At 48.1% G+C, this 21,507-nt stretch overlaps 6 protein-coding genes and 2 non-coding genes across 8 annotated transcripts; 3 read left to right on the forward strand and 5 right to left on the reverse strand.

The window, feature by feature from the left end:
- Positions 1 to 687: 687 nt before the first annotated feature.
- BO97DRAFT_32638 (glycerol-3-phosphate dehydrogenase GUT2) lies at positions 688 to 3,458 on the reverse strand. Its single transcript, XM_025691318.1, has 5 exons — positions 3,393 to 3,458; positions 2,725 to 3,305; positions 2,397 to 2,656; positions 997 to 2,325; positions 688 to 938 (listed from the first exon to the last, which is right to left on the reverse strand). Exons 2-5 carry the CDS (start codon positions 3,162 to 3,164, stop codon positions 853 to 855), a joined length of 2,115 nt encoding a protein of 704 aa, XP_025552752.1. The 5' UTR covers positions 3,165 to 3,305; positions 3,393 to 3,458; the 3' UTR covers positions 688 to 852.
- Positions 3,459 to 6,131: 2,673 nt separating this feature from the next.
- Positions 6,132 to 7,878, forward strand: BO97DRAFT_433497 (putative cytochrome P450 phenylacetate hydroxylase; the record flags this gene model as incomplete). The annotated part of the gene is made up of 4 exons (XM_025697602.1): positions 6,132 to 6,500; positions 6,569 to 7,326; positions 7,387 to 7,505; positions 7,571 to 7,878. 4 exons carry the CDS (start codon positions 6,132 to 6,134, stop codon positions 7,876 to 7,878), a joined length of 1,554 nt encoding a protein of 517 aa, XP_025552753.1.
- A 711-nt stretch (positions 7,879 to 8,589) lies between these two features.
- Positions 8,590 to 8,661, forward strand: BO97DRAFT_t105. Its single transcript has one exon. It is a non-coding gene; the product is annotated as a tRNA-Ala (tRNA).
- A 1,675-nt stretch (positions 8,662 to 10,336) lies between these two features.
- BO97DRAFT_t107 lies at positions 10,337 to 10,408 on the reverse strand. The gene has a single exon. It is a non-coding gene; the product is annotated as a tRNA-Ala (tRNA).
- A 945-nt stretch (positions 10,409 to 11,353) lies between these two features.
- Positions 11,354 to 11,890, reverse strand: BO97DRAFT_342515 (DASH complex subunit DAD2; the record flags this gene model as incomplete). Its single annotated transcript, XM_025691675.1, has 3 exons — positions 11,354 to 11,487; positions 11,528 to 11,587; positions 11,650 to 11,890. Coding segments are annotated over 3 exons (435 nt in total), but the record flags the coding sequence as incomplete, so codon positions are not given.
- Positions 11,891 to 12,199: 309 nt separating this feature from the next.
- Positions 12,200 to 14,708, forward strand: BO97DRAFT_477101 (shugoshin family protein). Its single transcript, XM_025700525.1, has 4 exons — positions 12,200 to 12,401; positions 12,467 to 12,899; positions 12,954 to 13,480; positions 13,536 to 14,708. The coding sequence occupies exons 1-4, from the start codon at positions 12,353 to 12,355 to the stop codon at positions 14,678 to 14,680; spliced, it is 2,154 nt and encodes a 717-aa protein (XP_025552755.1). The 5' UTR covers positions 12,200 to 12,352; the 3' UTR covers positions 14,681 to 14,708.
- BO97DRAFT_388108 (PPP1R11/YPI1 family protein) lies at positions 14,696 to 15,759 on the reverse strand. The gene is made up of 2 exons (XM_025693632.1): positions 15,427 to 15,759; positions 14,696 to 15,362 (listed from the first exon to the last, which is right to left on the reverse strand). Exons 1-2 carry the CDS (start codon positions 15,668 to 15,670, stop codon positions 15,094 to 15,096), a joined length of 513 nt encoding a protein of 170 aa, XP_025552756.1. The 5' UTR covers positions 15,671 to 15,759; the 3' UTR covers positions 14,696 to 15,093.
- Positions 15,760 to 15,953: 194 nt separating this feature from the next.
- On the reverse strand, positions 15,954 to 20,516 carry BO97DRAFT_442271 (exportin CRM1). The gene is made up of 11 exons (XM_025698245.1): positions 20,091 to 20,516; positions 19,985 to 20,014; positions 19,845 to 19,917; positions 19,718 to 19,789; positions 18,957 to 19,669; positions 18,121 to 18,895; positions 17,599 to 18,069; positions 17,259 to 17,488; positions 16,815 to 17,193; positions 16,588 to 16,759; positions 15,954 to 16,531 (listed from the first exon to the last, which is right to left on the reverse strand). The coding sequence occupies exons 1-11, from the start codon at positions 20,154 to 20,156 to the stop codon at positions 16,291 to 16,293; spliced, it is 3,222 nt and encodes a 1,073-aa protein (XP_025552757.1). The 5' UTR covers positions 20,157 to 20,516; the 3' UTR covers positions 15,954 to 16,290.
- Positions 20,517 to 21,507: the final 991 nt, after the last annotated feature.

A 21,507-nucleotide genomic window follows, 5' to 3' on the forward strand; every position in this document is an offset into this window, starting at 1 on the left:
TGTTTTTGTACGGCCGGACACGCTGTTTTTCTTTTTCACACGTTCAACATTGTGTTCTCGATCACTGATCAGAAATCTCCGGGCTTTACCACCCCCACCCTCCGGCCTCTGGCTGCCGTGAGTCGTGGAGTTTTTTTTTTATGGTATGCTGCGCATACCTTGAAGCATGATATCTACTCATTCCCTTCTCTTGTCCTATCCTGGTTTGATAATCAACTTTTCATCCTTCTCTCTTTGCCTCCCAGACATTTCAGGACATCTTTGGGATTTGATTGACAAGGCTCTTCCTGCGTAATCTTCCATTCTTGCGTCATACCGAATATCCTATAATTGTATATAATATAAACCCTAATGCTAGCAAAGGCCGATGCACGGATTTGCCCTTGAGAAACACGTGTGGCCCAGAACCCCAGGAGCTTCCCTGTCTGCAGCCACGTTTACATCGTGATGACCACCGGAGCAGGTCAAAAAGCCCATTGGTAATGAAGGATGAGGTACGCATGGCTGAGTGCTCCGTGATCATGCCACTACATGAAGTACAGCATACAACAGGCGTGACCTTGGGTCAAGATTCGTGGGGAAATATGCGCCTTTATATCTTCGGAGTAAGCACATGGACAGAGAGGCTTTTCGCATCAAAGAACTCTCGAGATGTAAATACAGAATTCTACATATCCTCTACACCTTCAAAATAACTTCTATGTGCAAACAGGTTCAAGCAACATCCAAAGGCAGCCCTTACAACACAAAGGGGACATTCTAGAATATATTGCCGCAATTCGCATAATATGATGTGCCAATTATTCACTTCCGCTTATTTATACAATATTTTATCTATGACGCGCGACTGTTCTATTTGTTGGCGGGGGAATCAGGTTGGATCAACTTGTTAGAATCAGATGAGCGGGTATCGTTTTGAAGCACATCCGCCGGTGGATCTATAAAAAATAGCCTGTTAGCCCTGGGATTGCTACTAGCAAATTTGGGGAAATTTACCTGTCCTGGCAAAAGCAGCTCGCTGCGCAATATCAACCTGCTTGACCTTGCCGGCCTCAACATCCGCTCTGCTCAGACCGAGGAAGTTCTTTGGAAGGCCCATCGAGGACAAGAACTTGACACTCTCCATCCACTCCACATCCTTTCGGCCGCTGTCCCAGTTCAGCTCTTCTCCCATAAGGTCGATGACACTAGGAAGGGCTTCAAGTGCTGCTTCGGCATTAAGGAACGCCAAGCGAGTTCTGCGTGCAAGAACGTCGACCGCAGTTTGTGCGTACTCGTGGCGAACGGCATAACGGACTTCGCCATCGATGAAAGGATAGAGAGTTGAGATGCGCTGGCCTCGAACAGGGAAACGAGCATTGGTCGGGGAAGCCAAAGCCGCGACCTGCCAGGCTCGATCACCGTATGATTGTGTCAGATGCTGCGCAACGTCCGTCTCAAGCCCATAATGTTGGATGAGGTTGATGAACAGGGTCTTTGAGTAACCATGGGCTCCGATCAAGCGGACCTGGTGGGTCTGGCAAGAGCCATCGAGAACAGCGCCGTCGGCGACCAGCCCGCTTCCTCCGACGCCACTGATATCGGGAGCGTCAGATACTTCGCGGGGTTTGAGACCAAAAACGTCGATAGCCTCATCCACTGCCTCTTCGGCCATCTGCCGATAGGTAGTCCATTTGCCACCAGCGCATGTCAACAGCCCAGATGGGGAAACGGAAATTAGGTGGTTGCGGACCAATGCCTCGGAACTCTTGACCTTGGGGTCACGGACTAGAGGGCGAATTCCAGACCAGGCAGCAAGCACGTCACTTCGCTCAACATTGATATCAGGTGCCAGGTACCGGCGAACTTCTGTGAGAATCCAGTTGATATCTTTCTCCGACGGCTCGGGCTGGGTAGTGATCTCGGAGGGCTGGTCTGTGGTACCGGCGATTGTGTTTCCTTGCCAGGGCAGGAAGAAGATAACTCGACCGTCAGACGTCGATGGATCAATCAGACCCATATCTGAAGGGCTGTAGTACCCGGGTAGGATTACATGTACACCAGAGCTAGGTGCCACAATCTCCTTCACATCAGGCTCGTCCATCTTTCTGATCGAGTCAGTGAAGGGACCAGTTGCATTGATAATACCCTTCGCCTTGACGGTGAATTCTTCCTCCACCTGGCCGTTCCTTCCCTGAATCACGTCCTTGAGGCGAGCGCCGGTCAACTTCCCAGATGAATCTTTGGTCAAGCCGGTGACTTGCATGTGATTGACAACAGTGGCACCATACAGCGCAGCTGTCATCGCAAGAGAAACGTTCATTCGGGAGTCGTTGTGAGCACCATCTACCCATGCATACCATTAGAGATCATCCCAAGCGACAGGGCGGCAGCCATTATCGGGTGAAGATGCTTACCGTAGTACACCATAGCACCGATCAGATTATCCTTTCTGAGCATTGGGAAGGCATCGATGGCTTTGCTCTTTGTCAGGAAGTAAGAGCTTTCGATACCTTCTGATCCAGCCAGAAAGTCGTAGAACTTAGTGCCTGCCCAGAAATAGGGCGCCTGCCACCACTTCTGCACCGGAACCATGATTGGAAGCCAGCTTGAAAGATGAGGAGCGGTGTTCAAGAAATATTTGCGCTCTCGCAAAGCTTCCTTAACAAGCGCATATCTGGAGCAGGGGAGCCCTGATGGTCAGATCTCTCACCAAAGGAGGGAGGGTAATTTGGGTAAACTGACTGGTTATAATCCAATTCCCAAACTGCCTTTTCTAGGTATCGCACACCTCCATGAACCAGTTTTGTGCTCTTGCTGCTAGTTCCAGCACTGAAATCATCCCGTTCGACGATGGCCACTTTCAACCCTCGAGTTGCAGCGTCGAGAGCAATCCCCGAGCCAGTGGCACCACCACCAATCACCAGCAGGTCATATTCTTCCGCTTCACCTCCCTTTGCGGAGCGTTTCAGGTCCTCGATTTGTTCCAGTCTGGACTTGATGCGGGGGAAACTAGGCGGCACCAGCCGGCCTTCATGGTAGCCCGGGGGCGGAACCGCAGGGGCCTCGGAACCGGGAATATTGCGAGGGCGGTAAGAGATGTAGAGCACACCGGCACCCGCAGCCGTGGCGAGTGACGTATAGAGCAGCGGCCGCAGCAATTTACGTGAATGACGGGAGGCCATGGTATCTCAATTCGATTATCTGACAATGTCTGGGAGAATTCCGTTGGCGCTTGATCACCGATCAGGATGCTGACGAGACGACTGATATAGAGGGAGAGTGGGCGGCTATATGTATATAGATAAAAGCTATAATATCCAATGCTTCTTCTCGTCAGTACCCGAAAAGGGTGCAAGAACTGCGCGCCGGTGGGATTTCTTCCCCAGGCGGCTTAACCGGCAACGACTTACTTATCAAAAAGATTTGTAGGATAGGGGGAAGACGGAGGTCCGATTGATGTTTAATTGAGTATGTGGGAGATAGGAGAGAGAGGCTGGAGGAAGGGTAAGGAAGAGGAGGAAGGGATAGGGAGATGGAAAGACGAGGAGGGAGGAGGATTCGAGGTTTGGGAGGGGTGGGGGTTTGGGAGATGAGAATGATACAGAAATATGTTTTAAGAACAATCCGAATGCCGGACTACTTGTCCACTTTAGTACTATAGCAATAATGTTGGAGACGGAGGAATGAAGGACAGGTTGCTGGAAGTGCACCCGTGTAGGATCAGCTTTCTCAACCGGCTAACCTTCCAGTCTTCCACGCTTTTCTCTTTTTTTTTTTCTTTTTCTTTCTCCGACCAGCAGCTGCGTCATGAACTCTGCCTCTTTGCGACAGACAGAATCCGGGAAGGGAATTGGAGGGAGAATGGGGGCGGGTCACGATGACGGTGTCGCGGCGTCAATCAGCATTGTCCCACCAATCAATCTCTCGGCAGCTCCGGCTCCTATGGGTCTGGTCGATAGTTTGGCTGTCGAGCCTGGACGCCGTGCCCGCATGTGACCAGCAAAGATTTCCCACTAGTCTCTTCAAGAATCGAGAACTCTTGACCATCAGTGATTAATCTCCAATCTTTTCCCCAATTCGTTCCCCCAGGCTAACACATCCCCCTCCCCACCCCCTTCTCCCGAGTCCCGACTTTCCGACCTTTCCCCCTCCCTCGTCCAAGCTTCCCTCACCTTTGGCTCCAGTATAACTACACGTAGTTAGTGAACTAATTACCTAGTTAGTTAGTTAGTTACTTGAGTATCTGGAGTCCTTACCAAGTCCCTCGATCGTCGAGTCTCTCGAATCTCGATGGCCTAGCCCAGTCTGAAGCAGATTATTTATTTTTTAGTCTCTCCGTTCTTTCAGTAGTCCAATGGCTCAGCCCCTGCCCGTAGGTGTTATCTATTTATGGTGAGGCTCTTGTCCATCAAATAGGGATATGAGATGTATGAATTTCACTAACTTATACTAAATATGCAAAATACTGAGTACAGTGGTACATAGGTACTAAGTGTACATTGACGAGCGGAGCCGATCGTCTTGATCATGCTCTCCGGGCTCCAGTTATTGTGCATTGTATCGATATCACGGTATCGGCTCTCCCCAAAATCCAACCTTCCGCTTCCTGGTCCAGACTACTCCATACTAAGAAGCGAATACCTCGTCTCATTCAAGCAGTCAGTCATTCTCAAGTGTCGAAATATCCAGGCGCGTTGGGCCTAACACTTCGGTTGATGATGACCCTTCTACTCCACTTGTCCAACCCCGACCCTGGAAGGTGGGTAAAAGTACTCCGTAGTGTCTGGTGCCTTCAGGGCACACACAACGGCATGGCGTAATACTCCACTCTCGGAAGGGTTTGCTCGTCGCTCACAATTGAATGAACGGTCGGTCCCAATGTGGCTGGGTGGGCGTTTGACGTCAATCTCTCATCCACAAATCTTGCTTTATGGCTGTTCTGAGTTCTGACTATGCGGAACGGGTGCAGCACAGATTTCCTTATTCCGGAGCACTGATCGGACTGCTATTCACTCCGTCGTCGGGAAAGATAACTACTGCCGATATACTGTAATCCAGCCCTATCCGCCAAGACTGTCTGCACAGTCCATTACCCACCTTGAGTCTATAAGAATCCCCAGCACAGTCCACAATCTCTTTTCTTCATTCAAATACCGCAACAACATCCAGAGTTCCATCTTAGGGCCTTGGCCTATTTCGTTTCGGCTTCGTACCTGTAGTGGCGATTGGGACCAACCCGTCTCCCATTCATCCGATCGGAAGTTGGTGTCACCGGTCAAGATCATGGTACGGCGGGTTGCTACGGGTAGATATCGGGGTAGGTACAGTACAAGCCGAGCTTCTCTATGAGATAGGGATCGTGGTAGCTCAAGAGGCCAAAGATTCTTTCAGGCTGGTCAGGTTACTGGAGATAAAAGGGAACAATGTCTGTCTTGTGCTCTGTGCGATCCTGTCAGGACTGGACTAGAGGTATTGCCAAGCTGAATACATATCCGCATTTCCAACCAATTGGGTTTGTTGAGTTATCCTGATGTTATCTATGTGAATTGTATCCGAAAGGAGGGTGGTTTCACCTGAAGAATGAAGGGTTTGTGATTATGCTTGTCACTAACCAGGGATCGAATGCTGGTCAGCCCGGCAAATGGCACCCCCCTCTGGCTTTTATACTTCGTATACCACGCGGGCTGTGCTCCTCGCCATATGCGCGTTGGAACGACGACTGCCCGCGCCTACTGCCGCTACTGTAAAAAGTCGTCTCAACCCCGCGAAATTGATGCGAAGGGAGGGTGGGGGGCGGAAGAGTTCCGAGTGCGGAATGTCGGCTGCCCCATCATTCGTGCCCCTTGAGTCCTCGGGCTCCCACGGCACGACTACCGTACTACTTTGCTAGCTGGAGCCTACCCCGGCCTTCCTCGGTCTGGGGTAAGATTTCTGAGACAAGGGCTGATAGTCTCCTGGCTGTTTGTAGGCTCATCCGTACAACGGAAATGTTCCTCGCAAGAGGAGGAGGGCGGGACTGTAGGTAGCATCACGTGGGATGTCATCGAGCACAGCTACATTATATTATGGCCAGCAATTGAACGGCTGATTTGACTCGTTGTCCTTCGATCATCTCGACAACGGGAATCGATCCTCTTCAATTCGTTCGCATGGCTATCACAGCAGCCTTGTTTCTTCTACAGAACAGCATAGTGCAATCGCCTTTGCGAGTGCTGGCGGTCCTATCTGTCACTATCCCTGTGATTTATGTCATCCTGAACGAGTTTATCCGAGCTTCAGCCAGAGTACCACGACTCAAGGGCCCTCGTGGCTTACCGCTAATTGGAAATCTCGCTCAAATACGCAACAACGCCGCAGAGCAGTATCGTATTTGGTCTAGAACATATGGACCTGTCTATCAGATACAGTTGGGAAATATTCCCGTGGTGGTTGTGAACTCAGCTGCGGCTGCGAAGACTATTTTTGGCCACAATGCGCAAGCACTGAGCTCGAGACCGGAGTTTTATACCTTCCACAAGGTGAGACAGTTTTGTCCCAGCTCTCGTTGTCTCATCTACCCTGGATAAGCCTAATATAGTGAGTACAGATCGTATCGAACACAGCAGGCACGACTATCGGAACGTCTCCTTACAGTGAATCCCTGAAACGACGCCGAAAAGGGGCAGCTTCGGCGCTCAATCGTCCCTCCGTGGAATCATACGCGACTCACTTGGATGTGGAATCCAGAGCCTTCATCGAAGAGCTCAACCGCTATGGAGATGGAGGGAATACGCCGGTAGATCCCATGGCAATGATTCAGCGTCTGAGTCTCAGTCTATCCTTGACACTCAATTGGGGAGTACGCGTAGCGTCCCAGGAGGAGGACTTATTCGATGAGATCACCCATGTTGAAGAGGAAATCAGCAAGTTTCGGAGCACTACCGGTAACCTACAGGACTACATCCCTCTCCTGCGGCTGAATCCTTTCAGTGGTAACTCAAGGAAGGCCAAAGAAATGAGAGATCGGCGTGACAGGTATCTCGATTCATTGAACCGGGATCTAGATGACCGTTTGGAGAAGGGTATACACAATCCCTGTATACAGGCAAATGTCATTCTTGACAAGGAAGCCAAACTCGACACCGATGAACTCATTTCGATCAGCCTGACAATGCTATCTGGGGGACTCGACACTATCACCACATTGGTGGCCTGGAGTCTTTGTCTTCTGTCGCAACGACCTGATATCCAAGACAAGGCTGCGAAGGCTATTCAAGAACTGTATGATCAGGGTATGCCGCTGTGTGACTCTGCGGATGATCAGAAATGCGCCTATGTCGCTGCTCTTGTCAGAGAATGCCTGAGGTATGTTACAAAAGTTTCGGAGTACTAATATGCACCCATAATAATCATTTTTGCATCCAGATATTTCACCGTGCTTCGGCTCGCGCTTCCTAGAACGTCCATTAGAGATATAACTTATCAAACAACTGTCATTCCTAAGGGCACAGTCTTCTTCTTGAACTCCTGGGCTTGCAACATGGGTTAGTAATCACGCACTCTGGATCGCCCCTGGTAGCCGAAGCTGACTTGACCATTCTTGATCAAGATCCTGAAGTCTGGAGAGACCCCGAGGAGTTTCGACCTGAACGATGGTTTGAGCAACCAGATGCCCCTATGTTCACATATGGCATGGGCTATCGCATGTGTGCCGGATCCCTTCTTGCGAATCGCGAGCTATATCTGGTTTTCATGCGCACCATGAACAGCTTCCGGATTGAACCGGTCGATGATGTCGATTGGCATCCTGTAAGGGGCAATTCAGACCCCACCAGCCTTGTGGCGATCCCTAAGAAATACAGGGTCAAATTTGTGCCGAAAAATAAAGAGGCACTTGCGGCATCTCTGGCTCGGTGACTGGTATCAAGAGCTAACTGGGCTAGGGATTCGGTCAATCCAGGGCGTTCTTGTTGCCTAGCCTTCTGTGACTTCCTGCCTTGCTGGATACGGCGGCTTTGCCGTCCCAACTTTATTCTCGCATCTCCCGCGCATTCAGGTGGATCTATTAGGCAACTGGGAACACTGCGAATTTGATATGGCCAATGCGCTTTTGGCAGCCACCTCCAATTCCGGGCCCTAGCGAGTTATGTAATCGAGGGATAAGCTTGTTGGTTATCAAACCTGAAGACAACCGCTCGTGCCTCTTTTTCACCTTTTCGACTCCTAGTAAGCTGCCTTTTTTGCACCTCACGGAACTGAGGCATTTCTTCCAGATCCTAAATAACTGCAGATGCACCTATAGATTCAATGGATATGAGAGCTTGCATCGCAGACCAGTTTGGCACTAGGAGTACTCTACCTAGTACAGCGCTTTACATCCCTTCTACAAATATTGTGCGAGCTATGCGTATACAATGCCTATCTCGTGGTTTTTACACCCGGTGTGCCACCTGACTTCAAAATAAGATGAGCGGTATCACATAGGCATTAGGGATATTTACAGGATGAAGACCGTGGAGGGCAGGTGACACGATCCTTCAATTTTCTACTGTATCTAGTTTACATGAGTACTGCTAGGACAAATTGATTACCGTCATATTGGTTGAAAAGAATGAGTATACTATAGAAGGGGCTGTGGTTTAGTGGTATAATATTCCCTTAGCATGGGAGAGGTCCGGGGTTCGATTCCCCGCAGCTCCAGCTTTTTACTACTCAACAAGTAGGTATACTGTCATATTTTTCTTTTCATTCAGCCAGTGAGTCTACCTGCTCCGATGAAATATAAGCAATACCCAGTTATATAAATTGATTTTTATTTATACTCGTCAGTGAAGTGGTTTATCCCTATACCCGCCCAGTCCAACAACATTTCACTCACTGTCTTGACTCTAGAAGTGATCCTGTGCAGAATTTGGGTAAGGAGATGTCTTATTGCACATACACGTAGGGGCTCTGGCTGCACACCAATTACGAACAGGTTATGAGCCGTGTGCCTGTGCCTTGACACCCACTGTATGTGATATATCATGCATGTGACGCTAGGCGTAGGCGGAGAGGAAGAACGACGGTGACCTGGCTAAGTCAGCATGGTGGTTCTTAGAGTAAAGCCTGCTGCCATGCGGCAGTACAGATTAATAGGCACCTTTTTTTCGGCTATGGTAGAATATGCGTTACCAAGACAAGAAAAACTATAACCCTGTAAGTATATTCAGGCATTTTCGGCTTTTGGAACAGCTATTGGAAGAAAGGAAATGCTATCAGTACTTAGTGTATTGATTATGCTACTTATCTTAAATCTCCTATGGCAAAAGCGGTATATAAGCCTACCTGTATATATTCGAATGTAAATCCGTATGATGCATCTCGGCAAATAAAAGAGTCATGTGAACCTCAGAAAGAAGTGATTACATTAACGTATTCGGCAAGCGAGTGGCGCGTGTAAGCGGGCAGCGCGGTGCTGTATTCCATATAAAATAGTAATTTTATAAAGCTGAATATCTCAACAATAAAGATACTTAGATAATTAAGACTTGGATATATAAATCTGAAGTATAATCCTTATATATTCCTATACTTTTTGACAGAATCTGAATTAAGAATTCAAGATTTATTAAAACATTATATTAAATACCAAAATTACATATATATTGAGATAATTAAGTTATATTGGATAATAGTTCTAGTATAATTCAGATATAGCTAGATATTAAAGACTATTTTTAAGATTTTTTTTTGAATATCAACAAGAATTGATTAAGAAATCTGAGTTTAAAAAAGGGTGGTTTAATATGGAATACAGGACCGCGTCACCCGCTTACACGCGCCACTCGCTTGCCGAATACGTTAAAAGGTAATAAAGCTTACTAAAACTTATAATTACTCATATGGAAGACTCCGGATTGCAAACAGTCAGTCAATACTAACTCTCTATAATTGTTGTAAGTCACCTCTACCTCTTCCTATATAGGCAATAATTGGAGCGTTCAACCAGCAGATACTCATCATATTTGCCGGGAGATCTTGTAGCGCTCCTTCGGCCCCACTGATATTCTGCCGTTTGTGAATGAAGCCGCCCTCCCAGACCGCCCTGGCGGGCCACATGTAGGAACTCGTGTCTTGTAAGTTCCATTGATTCTACCATTATCAAGACGCTTACATTTCGGTCACACTGTGAACTGCTACAGATCCGAGATTATTCTGTCCAGTGAATTTTCACATTCTCGTGGCGTCTCACTGAGTGTATATGAAGGTGGAGGAATATCTATATTGATATGTTTTCACTATACTCCTTTGCTAGTAGTAAATCAATACAAATAGTATTCTTTATACAGTAAGTGTCAATAGCATCATGGATCTTCCTATAAAGGCAAAAAGTTGGAGCTGCGGGGAATCGAACCCCGGACCTCTCCCATGCTAAGGGAATATTATACCACTAAACCACAGCCCCATATACTTATTAAGAGTGAATATAGATGCTACATATTCCAAACATGAGAACAAGGCCGTCAAGAACTGATACATATAGGCACGCAGCGAATTGAACATAAAATCCCTTGTACATAGACATGCCCGCCAGTCGAAAGCAATAAGCGAAAAATACTGATACACAGAGCTCTATTAGGTTAAGTAAGAGTTGCCACAGTTCTGATAATACCTACTCGCATGATAGAAGAAGAGATAGGGCATTACCGACCATGCTTCAGAAGCCACATGATGTGGGTATCATATCATCGGATGAGCCACCTAAGGGAACCGTGCGTGGTGACGGACAATAACACCGTATCATTGCTGCCGCAGCATTGCCAAAAGAGCATAACAAGAAGGGCTCCTCGATGGTCATCGCACGTTCAAGCGGAGATTAAGCGGATGTAACAAGTTCGAAGGTAGTGAAAAGCGACAGCTGATTCATGGTTGGCTATAAATGACCAGGACATAGCACGCCTCATCCAGTTACAAGCAGAGCAATAAGATCGTTCCTTGAAGTGAAGACCCATCATCTATGTAGTGCCAATCAACTACGACCCAAGTCCATGGCCATCCCAGAGACCAGTTCTCTGTGTGTGACAGCTGTAGCATACAGCGATCGGTATGCAATTATTATGCCGCAATAACGTTCAATGGGGAACGACCAGAGCATCATGCGCTGAGATGAGACGACATCAAAATTGACAATTAAGTATCTCTGATTCCTCAGAGCCATGTGGGTGGTCGATCAGTGCAATAGCCAAGCTAGGCCATGTTCCGTGGGTGATAATGGCCATTGATATCACTTTATCAATAGGCGATACTCTCGTATCAAGTACGCGGGCTCTATCTGCCAACGACAGTGACGCATGTTCGGCCAGTCAACGATTAAAGAATGACCTATGTTGTGCCCAAGGATAGTCATTGATCAACGATCCTCCGAAGTAACACGATTCTCAACAGGGACTCGCACGAGTGTTGCGGGTAAGGGCGAATTGCTGGACTCGCCCTTGCTCGTAGGTCTAGGGCTCACAGGGTTCACTATGAGTGACATCATCAGCGCTATCCACCCACAATTAGAACGTTTGCGCAAAAAACTCACCCGACGCCATACCAATCGCTCTCAGCACATTATCCCAGTTCGTAAGGACACACGCAACAGCTGATAGCAGAGAATGGCAACAGTCAGCACAGCCCTAGACCCATCTAGTCTGCAAAACTCACCTTCAGTCCCATCTCTAAGTGTTCCAATCTTGGCTTCTAAGGATTGCATTTGTCCTGCCAGTGCACTGCTCATGTCTCGAAGTTGTTTCAAGTTTTCTAGCTCGGCCTTCTTTGAGGCTATACGAGCCGCCAAGGCCGAAGACTGCTGAGCAATGGCAGATGGCTGATTTGGCGAACGAAAGGACGCTGCAGCAGAAGTACTTGATGGTAGCATTGTAGTCGAATGGAAAGGGTACGCAATCGAACCGAGATGGCACGACGATGACACGAAACTAGATTATCGCCCCTGGTGGTGGAGAGTTTCTGGTTAGTGGAGCAAAGTTCCAGGCTCAATGTAAATGTGTAGCTTCAAGCGCGAAACAGTTGCTGTATACAATAGTACAGTATGTAAGCATCATTAGTCGCTCACAGTGGCGTCAAGTGGACATGGCGGATGCCGACCGAGCGGCGGGAGCTGACGCAACTAGTCCAAATTAGGACAATTGTCAACAAGCTCAACCACATCGTGTTTACCATCCTGGGTGTATCTTGCTTCTGTGGCTCCAACTGACCCTGGGCGACAAGAGCGCATTCACAAGATATCGTTTACCACTACCACGCGGGGCTATCTGGTCTAGCAGCAAGCCACGAAGAGAAGAGAGGAGAAAATCAGCAAACCTGCTGTTTCTTTTTTTCCCACTCCTTTTTTTTTGGCGACACAAGGATGGCTCGATTGAATGAATCAACAGCACCGACCGAGTCCATTGAAGCCCGTATGTCCTTGATCAAAAGCTAGCACGGGACTGATTAAAGAGGGCTAACTGTGGGTAATTGTTAGTTAAGAGACGCTTTGTGCGGCAGAATCGTGAGATCGCTCGAGTCAACTCAATACAGTCTCTGCGCATCCGCAGCCTGGAGTCGGAGATATCTCAATTACTCGCCGAAAATGTGTCCCTTCGAGAGCAAGCAATAGCGCTCAGTCAGGAGCTAGAAAGATATCAGGCCGTTAAGCTACTTCAGGAGGGGGTTTACGACATCAAGTCAAGGCTAGATGTTAAGCTGACGGAATTCAACAATCTGGTGGCCGAGCTGGGTGAGCTACCGCGCAACTACAGAAAGAAAAACACTGCCGCGCCGATAACAAGCTCGACGCAGTCAGTATTGGATTGGGAGCGCAAAACAGCCGAGAACGAGTTGAGCCTCGCCCCTGACGAGGACGGAAAGCTTCCTGTCATACTCGAAGACAAATACTACCCAAGAAAGACATTGGAGTAAGCACACAGTAGTACGGCCCCCGGAACTGTACACTTGCTGACTGCTTATAGAGCGCAAGACATCCAAGGTCTGCTCGATAGCGATTGCAATGTATCACAGTCCCCTGCGTTCAACGATCCTTCCAGCGTGGATACAAACAATGACGTTACTGGATGCTCGCCGAACTCAAATAAACACATCGGAGTAGATGAGACATCGCAGAACTACAGACATGGAAATGATGCCGATATTCTCCAACCACGCGCACCTGGCCATGGAGAAAATAGTTATCAACATGATGTGACGAGCCTTCAGAGCCATGCCGTGGCATGTGATGCAGATCATGTGCAGGTAATCCGGAGCCATGGACCGAGCCTAGGTGAGAAGCGAAAGTTCTCAGCAGAAATAGACGACCGATACGGGGTTCTGCTGGATGAGAACGACGATTTCGAATTCCGGCAGACTCGATCACCTTCTAACACAGCCGAGTTGACTGAACCGGCATGCGGCGGGAAACTACCCTTCAAGAAAGATGCACATCAACACAAAGAGAGCAAGAAGAACTTGAAGCAAGCCCGGCGGAAGATCCTCGAGCAAAGTAAGGCCAATGTGCATTGATTATTGCGTGGGCTAGAAGCTAATACTTCAATCAGAGAGCACCAACTTCAGTATCAATTCACCGAAACAGGCGTACAACAACATCCCCGATGGTGTACTCTCTCCCCAAGGAGACTCGTTTGCGACAGTGGCAGATGGTAAGGGCCATGAGACAAGCCCGGCAACTGCTACGCTATTCACGCAGGACGGAACTAACAGCACTCTGATGCATCATGACCCCGGCACTTCTCGCAAAGCAGACGAGGGAAATATCAACACCGTACGCGAGTCGGAAGCCTTGGGATTCCCAAGTAAAGACGAACAATCTGAGCCACCCATCTCGGGAACAATAGAGAGGCATGCAGTGGCATATGGCGTCGGTGGCTCCTCCAGGCCGACAAGGCGTCAAAGAGCCGTTGTGAGTTATGCAGAGCCTAATCTGCGGGACAAGATGCGTCGGCCTACAAATGAGCTAGTAGCGGCAGTTGGCGATCAAACAAGGAGAACCTCTGGCACAGCGAACATCTCGGCAAGCACGAAAGAGGATGAGGATACATGTGGGCGACGCAAGTCGGATGCAATGAAGTCACAGGTTACGGGCGTTGGGAGTAAGAGTTCGCCTTCACTTCCATTGAATTTTGCTACAGAATCCCCATCCCAAAGTATGAAAATGGTGTCCCACAGGAAACGCAAGGCCTCTCTGGCAAGCAACTATGACCATGCAGTGGCTCGTCAGGCAGCGGATGCAAGTGGTGAGCACCCCGATGATTCGTTGACCGGAGTCGATCAGCAGCCGGAAGCTCAAAATATCGCCACGCCCCCAAAAGATCACTCGAATGAATACTTCGATACACGGGCAGCCACGAATAGTACGACGAAGACAGTATTGGGTGCATGCCAACTACAACAAAGCACACCTCGACAACCCAAACGGCGCTCATCGAGCCTGAAGCCCTCCGAACAAGCCATGAACAAACCGGGCGAGGGAGTCTATGCGGACAGGATATGTGCAGATATAACACCAACTCGTTCAAGGATATCGCCTCCAACTCCCCACGAGCTCCTTGGGCAACCAGGTCAAGATGGGCGTGCTTCAACAGAAATCGGCCGGGTTCCTTCAGCCACATCCGTGCCAACAGACCCAAGGCAAATTGGGCGATCTTTGCGCGCCGCTGCTAGGAGAAAGAGTATGATGTTGTAAACACTTCGGTGGTGCGATGGAAACAATGCTTTGTATATAATACCACAATTAGACTGGTTTGCATATCACATGATAATCTCTTGAGCCGTAGGAAGGAGAAACTGTCGCAATGCCGAGCCGGACTTCCAACAATGATAGACAGAGATGTAGCAGAAGCTCCGAAACAAACGACCCCACAGAGGGCAAGTAACCCACCTTAGAAGCACACCCTCACCCAGGAAGCTTGTAGAAAAGTGACCGGGTTGTGGCAGTGAATCCCGTCCACAGCAGTCCACAGGAGATTAGGTTACACTTCGCCCGAATGAACTCGAGCTGACAAGTCGGAGGTATATGCCTAGAACTGTCCAGGTATCGGAATTATCTTCAAAAGTCTCTTATCGTTGCAAGATACCTTAGTGATGAAGAAGACCTATTCAGCGGTCTCTTCTTGTTTTGGGCATCTTCTCATAGGCATTGGGACTTGGCTTCCTTTGCCTCGTCTTTCTAGCACTGAATATCCGGTCTGATGACGCATGCTGATGACTACTGTGACCACAACCACCGTGATGACGAGACCGCCGCTCGCTGTTACAGCGAGTCTCATTTTCGGCGTCGGAGTCGGAATCGGATGCACTGGAATCAGACGATTCGGATTCTGAGCTACTTTCGCCGATAGGCCGAACCTTATGATAAATGCAGCAGACTGTACCGAGTGAGTAATTTATCTAAGAGGACATAAATTTCAAAATGGATGTGAGCTGGTTCACCTTTAGAGCTTTTCTTTCCCATTCCTTCGTTATCTATAACATCATCACTCCACTGTATGTGTCGAGATGATGTCTGGTTCGTAGTTCCCTCAATAGGCACGGGCTGATCTTCTGTGTTCTCTGCACGTAGTCTCAACGTTGCTGAGATTCGAGTTGTTGAAGGGCCTTCATGATGAGTTTCTGCGAGTGATTCAATCCGAGAACCACTGGCTGAAGTGGAAACTGTTTGGCGGGCTTGAGACATCTCAGCGAGCCAAGAGCCTTCGGCATAGAATGGAGTGACAATTATCTTGGAACAGACTGAGGTATCCTCGCGCAATCAGACTAGTGAAGTAGAACGATTTATCTGTTACTATTTCCAACAGACGCCGCTCATACCGCCTTTAGTCTTCACCAAGCTGAGTAAGCACCAAAAACGTTGTCGCGAAACACAATCGCCAGACACATCATAAGATTCTGTCCCTAAAAGTTCGAGAGTACATGCAGTTTCTACACGATTAGCTAAGTGATAATTTAAAAGAAATCTTCTTTCTCCAAGCCAGTAACAAGAAATGATATTTATCTGGGCCCCCGCTGGAACGGAACAACTGTGTACAAGAATTAATAAATGGCGGGTGTCAATCAGATCGAGGGAGCCTCCATTTGATTTAGGGTTGCTTTGCCGTAAACCATAGAGAGACGAACGTAGGCACATGTGGGAAGATGACGTTGGTCCCAAGTGAGATGTTCGCGGACATGGGGTTCTGAATAGTATCAGAACCCATAATACGACCAGCCATCATACAAGTCATCGCATGCCAAGGCATCGGAGTTTCTCTCCGCATCCGAAGACCCAGAGAACTCCGCGCGTAGTTCCCTTTCCAGTCAGATTTCTTCATCCTCATCCATTTCCGACGGCTTCAACAGCCCTCCTACTTTCAATGCACGGTCCCGTTCAGCGGCCTTGGCGTCTCGCGCTGCCTGTTCCCTTTCATCGGCATACAGCTCGGCATCGTCACCCGAGTATTCTTTCAAGGAAATCAAGAAATCCCGTAAATGAGTCTTGAACTTATTGAAGTCATCGTTGTAAGTGAATAGGCCAGCGACAAATTGTCTGGCTGAGATTCTGATCCAGGAGTCAGCATCGATATCCGAAAGACAGATGTATCAAGAAAAACGTACTCTTTAAGATTCTTGAATGCGCCTATCAAAACATCCGCCAGATATTTCTGCAAGAAATCTTTGTTGGTAGTCCCCAAGGGCGCTTTGTCAGCAGTATAAATAGGCTGTTGCACTTTGCCGGACTCGATCAAGTAGAACATGCGCGACAAAAGCATTGCCTGAGACTTGAAGCCTGCAGCATATAATGTTAGTATGGTCTTGTAGCAAGCAGGACATTGACAACATACCGGCCTTGTGATCACTATCACAAAGTACAAAGAACACATCCCCCAAAATCTGGAGGAAGAACTGATGGAAGAAGACATTCGATGTTTGAGGGTCCGTTTCCGCCATATTGTTGATAAGTTCGAGGCACATTGTAAGGCCGGTGGTCTCAACTTCACGATTGTCATGTTTACTTGCCCACATGCAGGAATCAATCACAATCTTGAACTGCGCAGGTTGAAGCTTGAGCAGGGCTGGAAAGCAATATAGGTTAATTGCTTGCAGCAATTTGAAAAACTGCACTCGATGCTCCGGATATTCATGGTAGTCTTTGTTGATCATTTCCAGTGTGCACTCGAAGACACTTTCCATAATCAGAGGAACCTTATCCTCCATCAGGTTCTAATAAGGTGGTTAGCGCGCTGGAGACAAAAGCACCCATTAGTGGTGAGAAGGCCTGAACATACGTGCAACTTATGAATGATCGTAGTCATGACGTTCAAAACTTCGGCCTCACGTGCATCAGGGACATTATGATTGTAGTCCACAAGAACAGCCTCAAGTAATGGTGGTACCATGCTAACATTCACCATTTCTAAATCGTCGGCCTTTTGCACGTAGGTGTCTATGAGCTTCAAGATTTCTTTCTTGATGGTTCTGAGCCCTCTGACTTTGGGCGTCTTGGTTGCGATTTCACCTGAGAAGTGGGTCAGATGTATGCGCCGAAGGGACAAATAAGACAAAGATAGAAGACGGGCAAGAAGAAGCCAAGACGAGAAGGGAGTGGATGGGGTTTTAGGTCATTACCATCTTGTGCAACAGCATTGTTGATGAGCTGGCTGGAAGCCCGGAACATGTTCAACATGTCATGGTAGATACGCCCGAGTTGAGAATAGAAATAGGTTCCGATCGAAGAGCAAGCAGCCACGTTTGTTTTCATAATATTCCCAACGATCTTTATTGTCTCGCCATCTTCCAAGACTTGAGGGTTCTGAGTGGCCTGTCCGATGATAGTGTCCCAGGCGGCGTTGGGCAACGACATGAGGTTCTCAATCAATCGATCCTGTAGCCCTTTTTGGCCTTGAGCGGAAATCATATAACCACAAGCCTCATAAAAAGTATGAACCTGCTGGGGTGAGAGATCGCAGGTGATTTTCCTCATATTGCGGACTATCTCTTCGATGAATGGTTCGTTCTCGCCTGGCTGGAGCGCAACGAAGTGTCGGCGGCATTTGTTGGCAATTTTGATGAAAGTATCGCAAGCCATATCCTGGACACCTGCACACAGTTTAGGAGAATAGCTTTAGCTGTATGGATCGACGAACTTACCTTCGTGCGTTTCATGCATGAACTCAAACAATTTGTTGACCACCGTCTTCAAGAACTTCCAGTGCGCTTTCAGAAACCTTGGATATTGTCCCACAATGTACATGATGTTACTAGCAACGACGGCTTTGTTATCTTTGCCACGCTTCATTTCGGTCAGACCCAGTAAATCCTTGATGACGTTAACCAGGAATCTCTTTTCGGTCTCTTCGTTCATGGCCCCGGAAATAGAGCCAATTGCCCAGCAAAGGGTATTGCAATTGACCCAGGACCACTCGGACCCGTCGACCTGTTTGGCCAGCTTCTCGATCATGATGTTTTCTGTATCAATAACGTCCAAATGAGTGAGATACACCAGGCATTCGCGTATCGTCTTGTAGAGCTGGATCGTGTCGCTCTCCTTGACAAATTCGCGAACAATCTCGCCCTCATCATTCTCCACGATAAGGACTTCTTCAGGCCGAACCATTTTCTCAATCATGACGGTACGTAGACTGGATAGGACCTCGTCGTATTTGTGTTTACGAAGAGCAGGGTAGTTAGCCAGGGTACTTGGATGCGGCGCGCCTCCATTTGACAACCCACTTACACCCATGCTCACTAATGGGTTGATGTCAGTAATCGGGAGCTGTTGCATCTCTTCGTAAAGTTCTTGCACCAGCTTTGTCCAATATTCCAAACAGATTTTGAACACCTCCCTGTCATCAATCTGACTGATACGGATCAGGTAGAAATGGGCGTGGGTAAGGTAGTCATGGTTTGGAAGCTTCTCGATAAGCTAAACATGGCATAGACATCAACGACTGAGCGAGGTATAAATCCAGGTGGTGAGAACTTACATTGAGATGAGCGCTGAAGAAGCTGCAAAGGAAAAGAGCTAGATTGAGCACGAACTCCTGGTCTCGGGAATTGCTTTTGGAATATGTTTGCTTCAGGTCCATCGACAAAGGGATGATTCTGGAGACAACCGTTAAGGTCTCTGTGAACATGTGAACCAACCTATCATCGTAATTATAGGGGTTACCAATCTGCAGCCCACCAATTTCAGTGAGACACTTGAGAGTTACGTTGCGGAACTCTGGAACATCCAGGAAGCGCTCCAGAAGGGTGTTGATAATAGAAGTCTCGAAAATGTATCCGAGCGGAATCCAGTTCAAGAACCGAAGGAGGGTCTCCAGTGTAGCCTTTATCAAGCTCGGTTGATTCGCGGTACTCAATACCTGTGAACACAACTGGAAGATGGAGGAGAATTCGTGGGTCATTGAGGTCTTCAGATTCCGCGCTTTCACGGAAGTCATTTGGTCCTGCGAGAAATCGAAAACTTCTTCGGACAATAGGCGAAGTATAGCCATGTTATTTTCGCAAATTGAGAGACCTGTATGGCACGATGTAATGATATCATTTATGAATGTAGGCCAATTGTGTGGCCATTCTTGCTTCAGGATTGAAACCAGCACCAAGTTAAGCTTATTCAACAAGGCGCGTTCGCTCCTCAGCTTTTCCTCAGACTCGGAGCTGTTGAGGATAAATTGGACGACAAAATTTCGAATGCCTGAGAAAGTCAGATAATCCCCTGCGCAACTCCTAGGATATAATTTACCTAAGCACTGGTCCCTGGGTAAAATCTTCCATCTTGTCATGATCACATCGTCGAGGACTTGAAGAGCCAGGTCTGAGAAGGATCAGTACCCTGCCAAATCTGGTAAATATCCTGTTCAATCACGTACATTTGGTTTGTGGATATGAAGATTCCTGAAGAATATTCGCTGCAAGCATCCAGGCGTCTTCATTTGCTTTGAACTGGGCATCAAGCACAAATCAGAGAAGCGTTCTTTATCCAATCCCACTACGAAAGTAGTTCACTCACTTCTGTCAAAGTCTGCTGGGCTTGTTTTTGCTGTGTGCAGCCGAATTGGCAAAGATTAGTACCTAGGTCCCTCTGGAAACTTGAAAAGTATGAGGTGATAACTTACCAGATCGCCCTTGCCTTCATAGAAGGCCCGGACGGTGTTGTCCAGTTCCTGTATGGAAACAGACATCCCGCTCGAAAATTTGACGTTGCTGTACGTTGAACACCTCGGCCTTCAAGGGTTTGGGGAACGGTAGCGGCCGAGCCGAAAGATAGCCAGGCAAGAGCGTAGGTTTCGAAGATGTTCGACAGGTTGGCAAAATGCTTGGCGGGGTAGGAGGTTTCCTTGGAGGGGTTCGACGGAGGTAAAGAGAGAGCTTGGAGCAACCTACTCAAGTACAATTTGAGGATGCACCATTCACAAGGAAGTGAAAAGTGGGGTACAATAACTGCGAGGCAGAAGTAGCTTGAACTGAGGATCTGGCTTGAATTAAGGATACGATGTCTGAGGGTAGACTAAAATCAGCATGTCTGGCGGTGAGAACAGCGCCTTCCTCGGGCTGTTGGCAGTTCACTTTGTATCGGAACGGCGCGATGTATCTCCTGTTCCTGCTTACTAAGTATATCAGTTTACTCAGTTCAGATTAATTCTAAGATATATTACATCTCATTTCGCCGCCCATGATACTTACCGGGTGCTCTTACTGTACCTATAAACAAGCTTTGCCATAGACATTACTTACTATGCAGAAGAGCTCCAAGAATTTTGGTTGTGTCCGTCAATTAAGCAACGCTCACATTCGAGAATGTTCATGGATTATAACGAAGTGCAAGACTTGTACTCATCATTACTAGCATGGCCATGTACCTGCTCAAGTGATTGTGTCACTGAGTAATATCTGCTTTCCCTGGAAGACATGTTTGATCAAGATATGTAGCGCAACGCACATAGCGATATGGGTATACCGGTGACAACTTTGAAGTTATCAGGAAGTTTCAAAGCGGTGGGATCACGATCACCGAAGGACGGGAGCAGTCGGGTGCAATTGTTGATACAAGCTATATGGCTAAGTCTTCTGTGGGAGGCTATAACTAATCTATAATCGTCCTCGTCTTCTCTGAGTGAGAGGAGATGTGACAGTGCTGTCACTGCGTATTTACGGGTGTGACTTGGTCCGTAAATAGATCCGGGAGCAGCAAGCAGGTTGGAAAGTGTACTACCTATGTTTGTAATGTACCACATACTAACCGCATTCACCGTCTGCCTGGCGCGGCGGCCGGGTGTCTAGCGAGTAAGTGGCTAAATCTAAAGGGGGTGCCAGTAAGCTTTAGCTATGTACACCGTAGACTCAGCGGTGGGAAACCCAGCCCTGAGCTGAGACGGAGCCTGGAGGAGCCCTGTCTCCAAGTTGTTACCTCGATTGTCAACCTGCAGGAGCGCCGGCCGCTTCTGACCCATGACTGGACGGTAGCTACCTCTTGCGCCGGCGCTTCCCTCGCGCGGCAGCCAGTCATGATTCGAGGTTCAAAGGCCCCCTCCG

This window comes from Aspergillus homomorphus (genome assembly GCF_003184865.1).
Source record: "Aspergillus homomorphus CBS 101889 unplaced genomic scaffold BO97scaffold_12, whole genome shotgun sequence".
Lineage (NCBI taxonomy): Eukaryota > Fungi > Ascomycota > Eurotiomycetes > Eurotiales > Aspergillaceae > Aspergillus > Aspergillus homomorphus.

What these genes read in the sequence shown, in the direction of transcription:
- BO97DRAFT_32638 (XM_025691318.1), bottom strand. Translation starts at nt 3,164, where the DNA reads ATGGCCTCCCGTCATTCACGTAAATTGCTGCGGCCGCTGCTCTATACG. An exon ending in TGGGAATTGGATTATAACCA is followed by an intron (nt 2,657 to 2,724) that starts GTCAGTTTACCC and finishes CCCCTGCTCCAG; the next exon opens with ATATGCGCTTGTTAAGGAAG. An exon ending in CGGTGCTATGGTGTACTACG is followed by an intron (nt 2,326 to 2,396) that starts GTAAGCATCTTC and finishes ATGCATGGGTAG; the next exon opens with ATGGTGCTCACAACGACTCC.
- BO97DRAFT_477101 (XM_025700525.1), top strand. Translation starts at nt 12,353, where the DNA reads ATGGCTCGATTGAATGAATCAACAGCACCGACCGAGTCCATTGAAGCC. An exon ending in TACCCAAGAAAGACATTGGA is followed by an intron (nt 12,900 to 12,953) that starts GTAAGCACACAG and finishes GACTGCTTATAG; the next exon opens with AGCGCAAGACATCCAAGGTC. An exon ending in GCGGAAGATCCTCGAGCAAA is followed by an intron (nt 13,481 to 13,535) that starts GTAAGGCCAATG and finishes TACTTCAATCAG; the next exon opens with AGAGCACCAACTTCAGTATC.
- BO97DRAFT_388108 (XM_025693632.1), bottom strand. Translation starts at nt 15,670, where the DNA reads ATGTCTCAAGCCCGCCAAACAGTTTCCACTTCAGCCAGTGGTTCTCGG. An exon ending in GGGAAAGAAAAGCTCTAAAG is followed by an intron (nt 15,363 to 15,426) that starts GTGAACCAGCTC and finishes CACTCGGTACAG; the next exon opens with TCTGCTGCATTTATCATAAG.
- BO97DRAFT_442271 (XM_025698245.1), bottom strand. Translation starts at nt 20,156, where the DNA reads ATGTCTGTTTCCATACAGGAACTGGACAACACCGTCCGGGCCTTCTAT. An exon ending in TCTTCAGCGCTCATCTCAAT is followed by an intron (nt 18,896 to 18,956) that starts GTAAGTTCTCAC and finishes TGCCATGTTTAG; the next exon opens with CTTATCGAGAAGCTTCCAAA. An exon ending in CGATCATTCATAAGTTGCAC is followed by an intron (nt 17,194 to 17,258) that starts GTATGTTCAGGC and finishes CCACCTTATTAG; the next exon opens with AACCTGATGGAGGATAAGGT.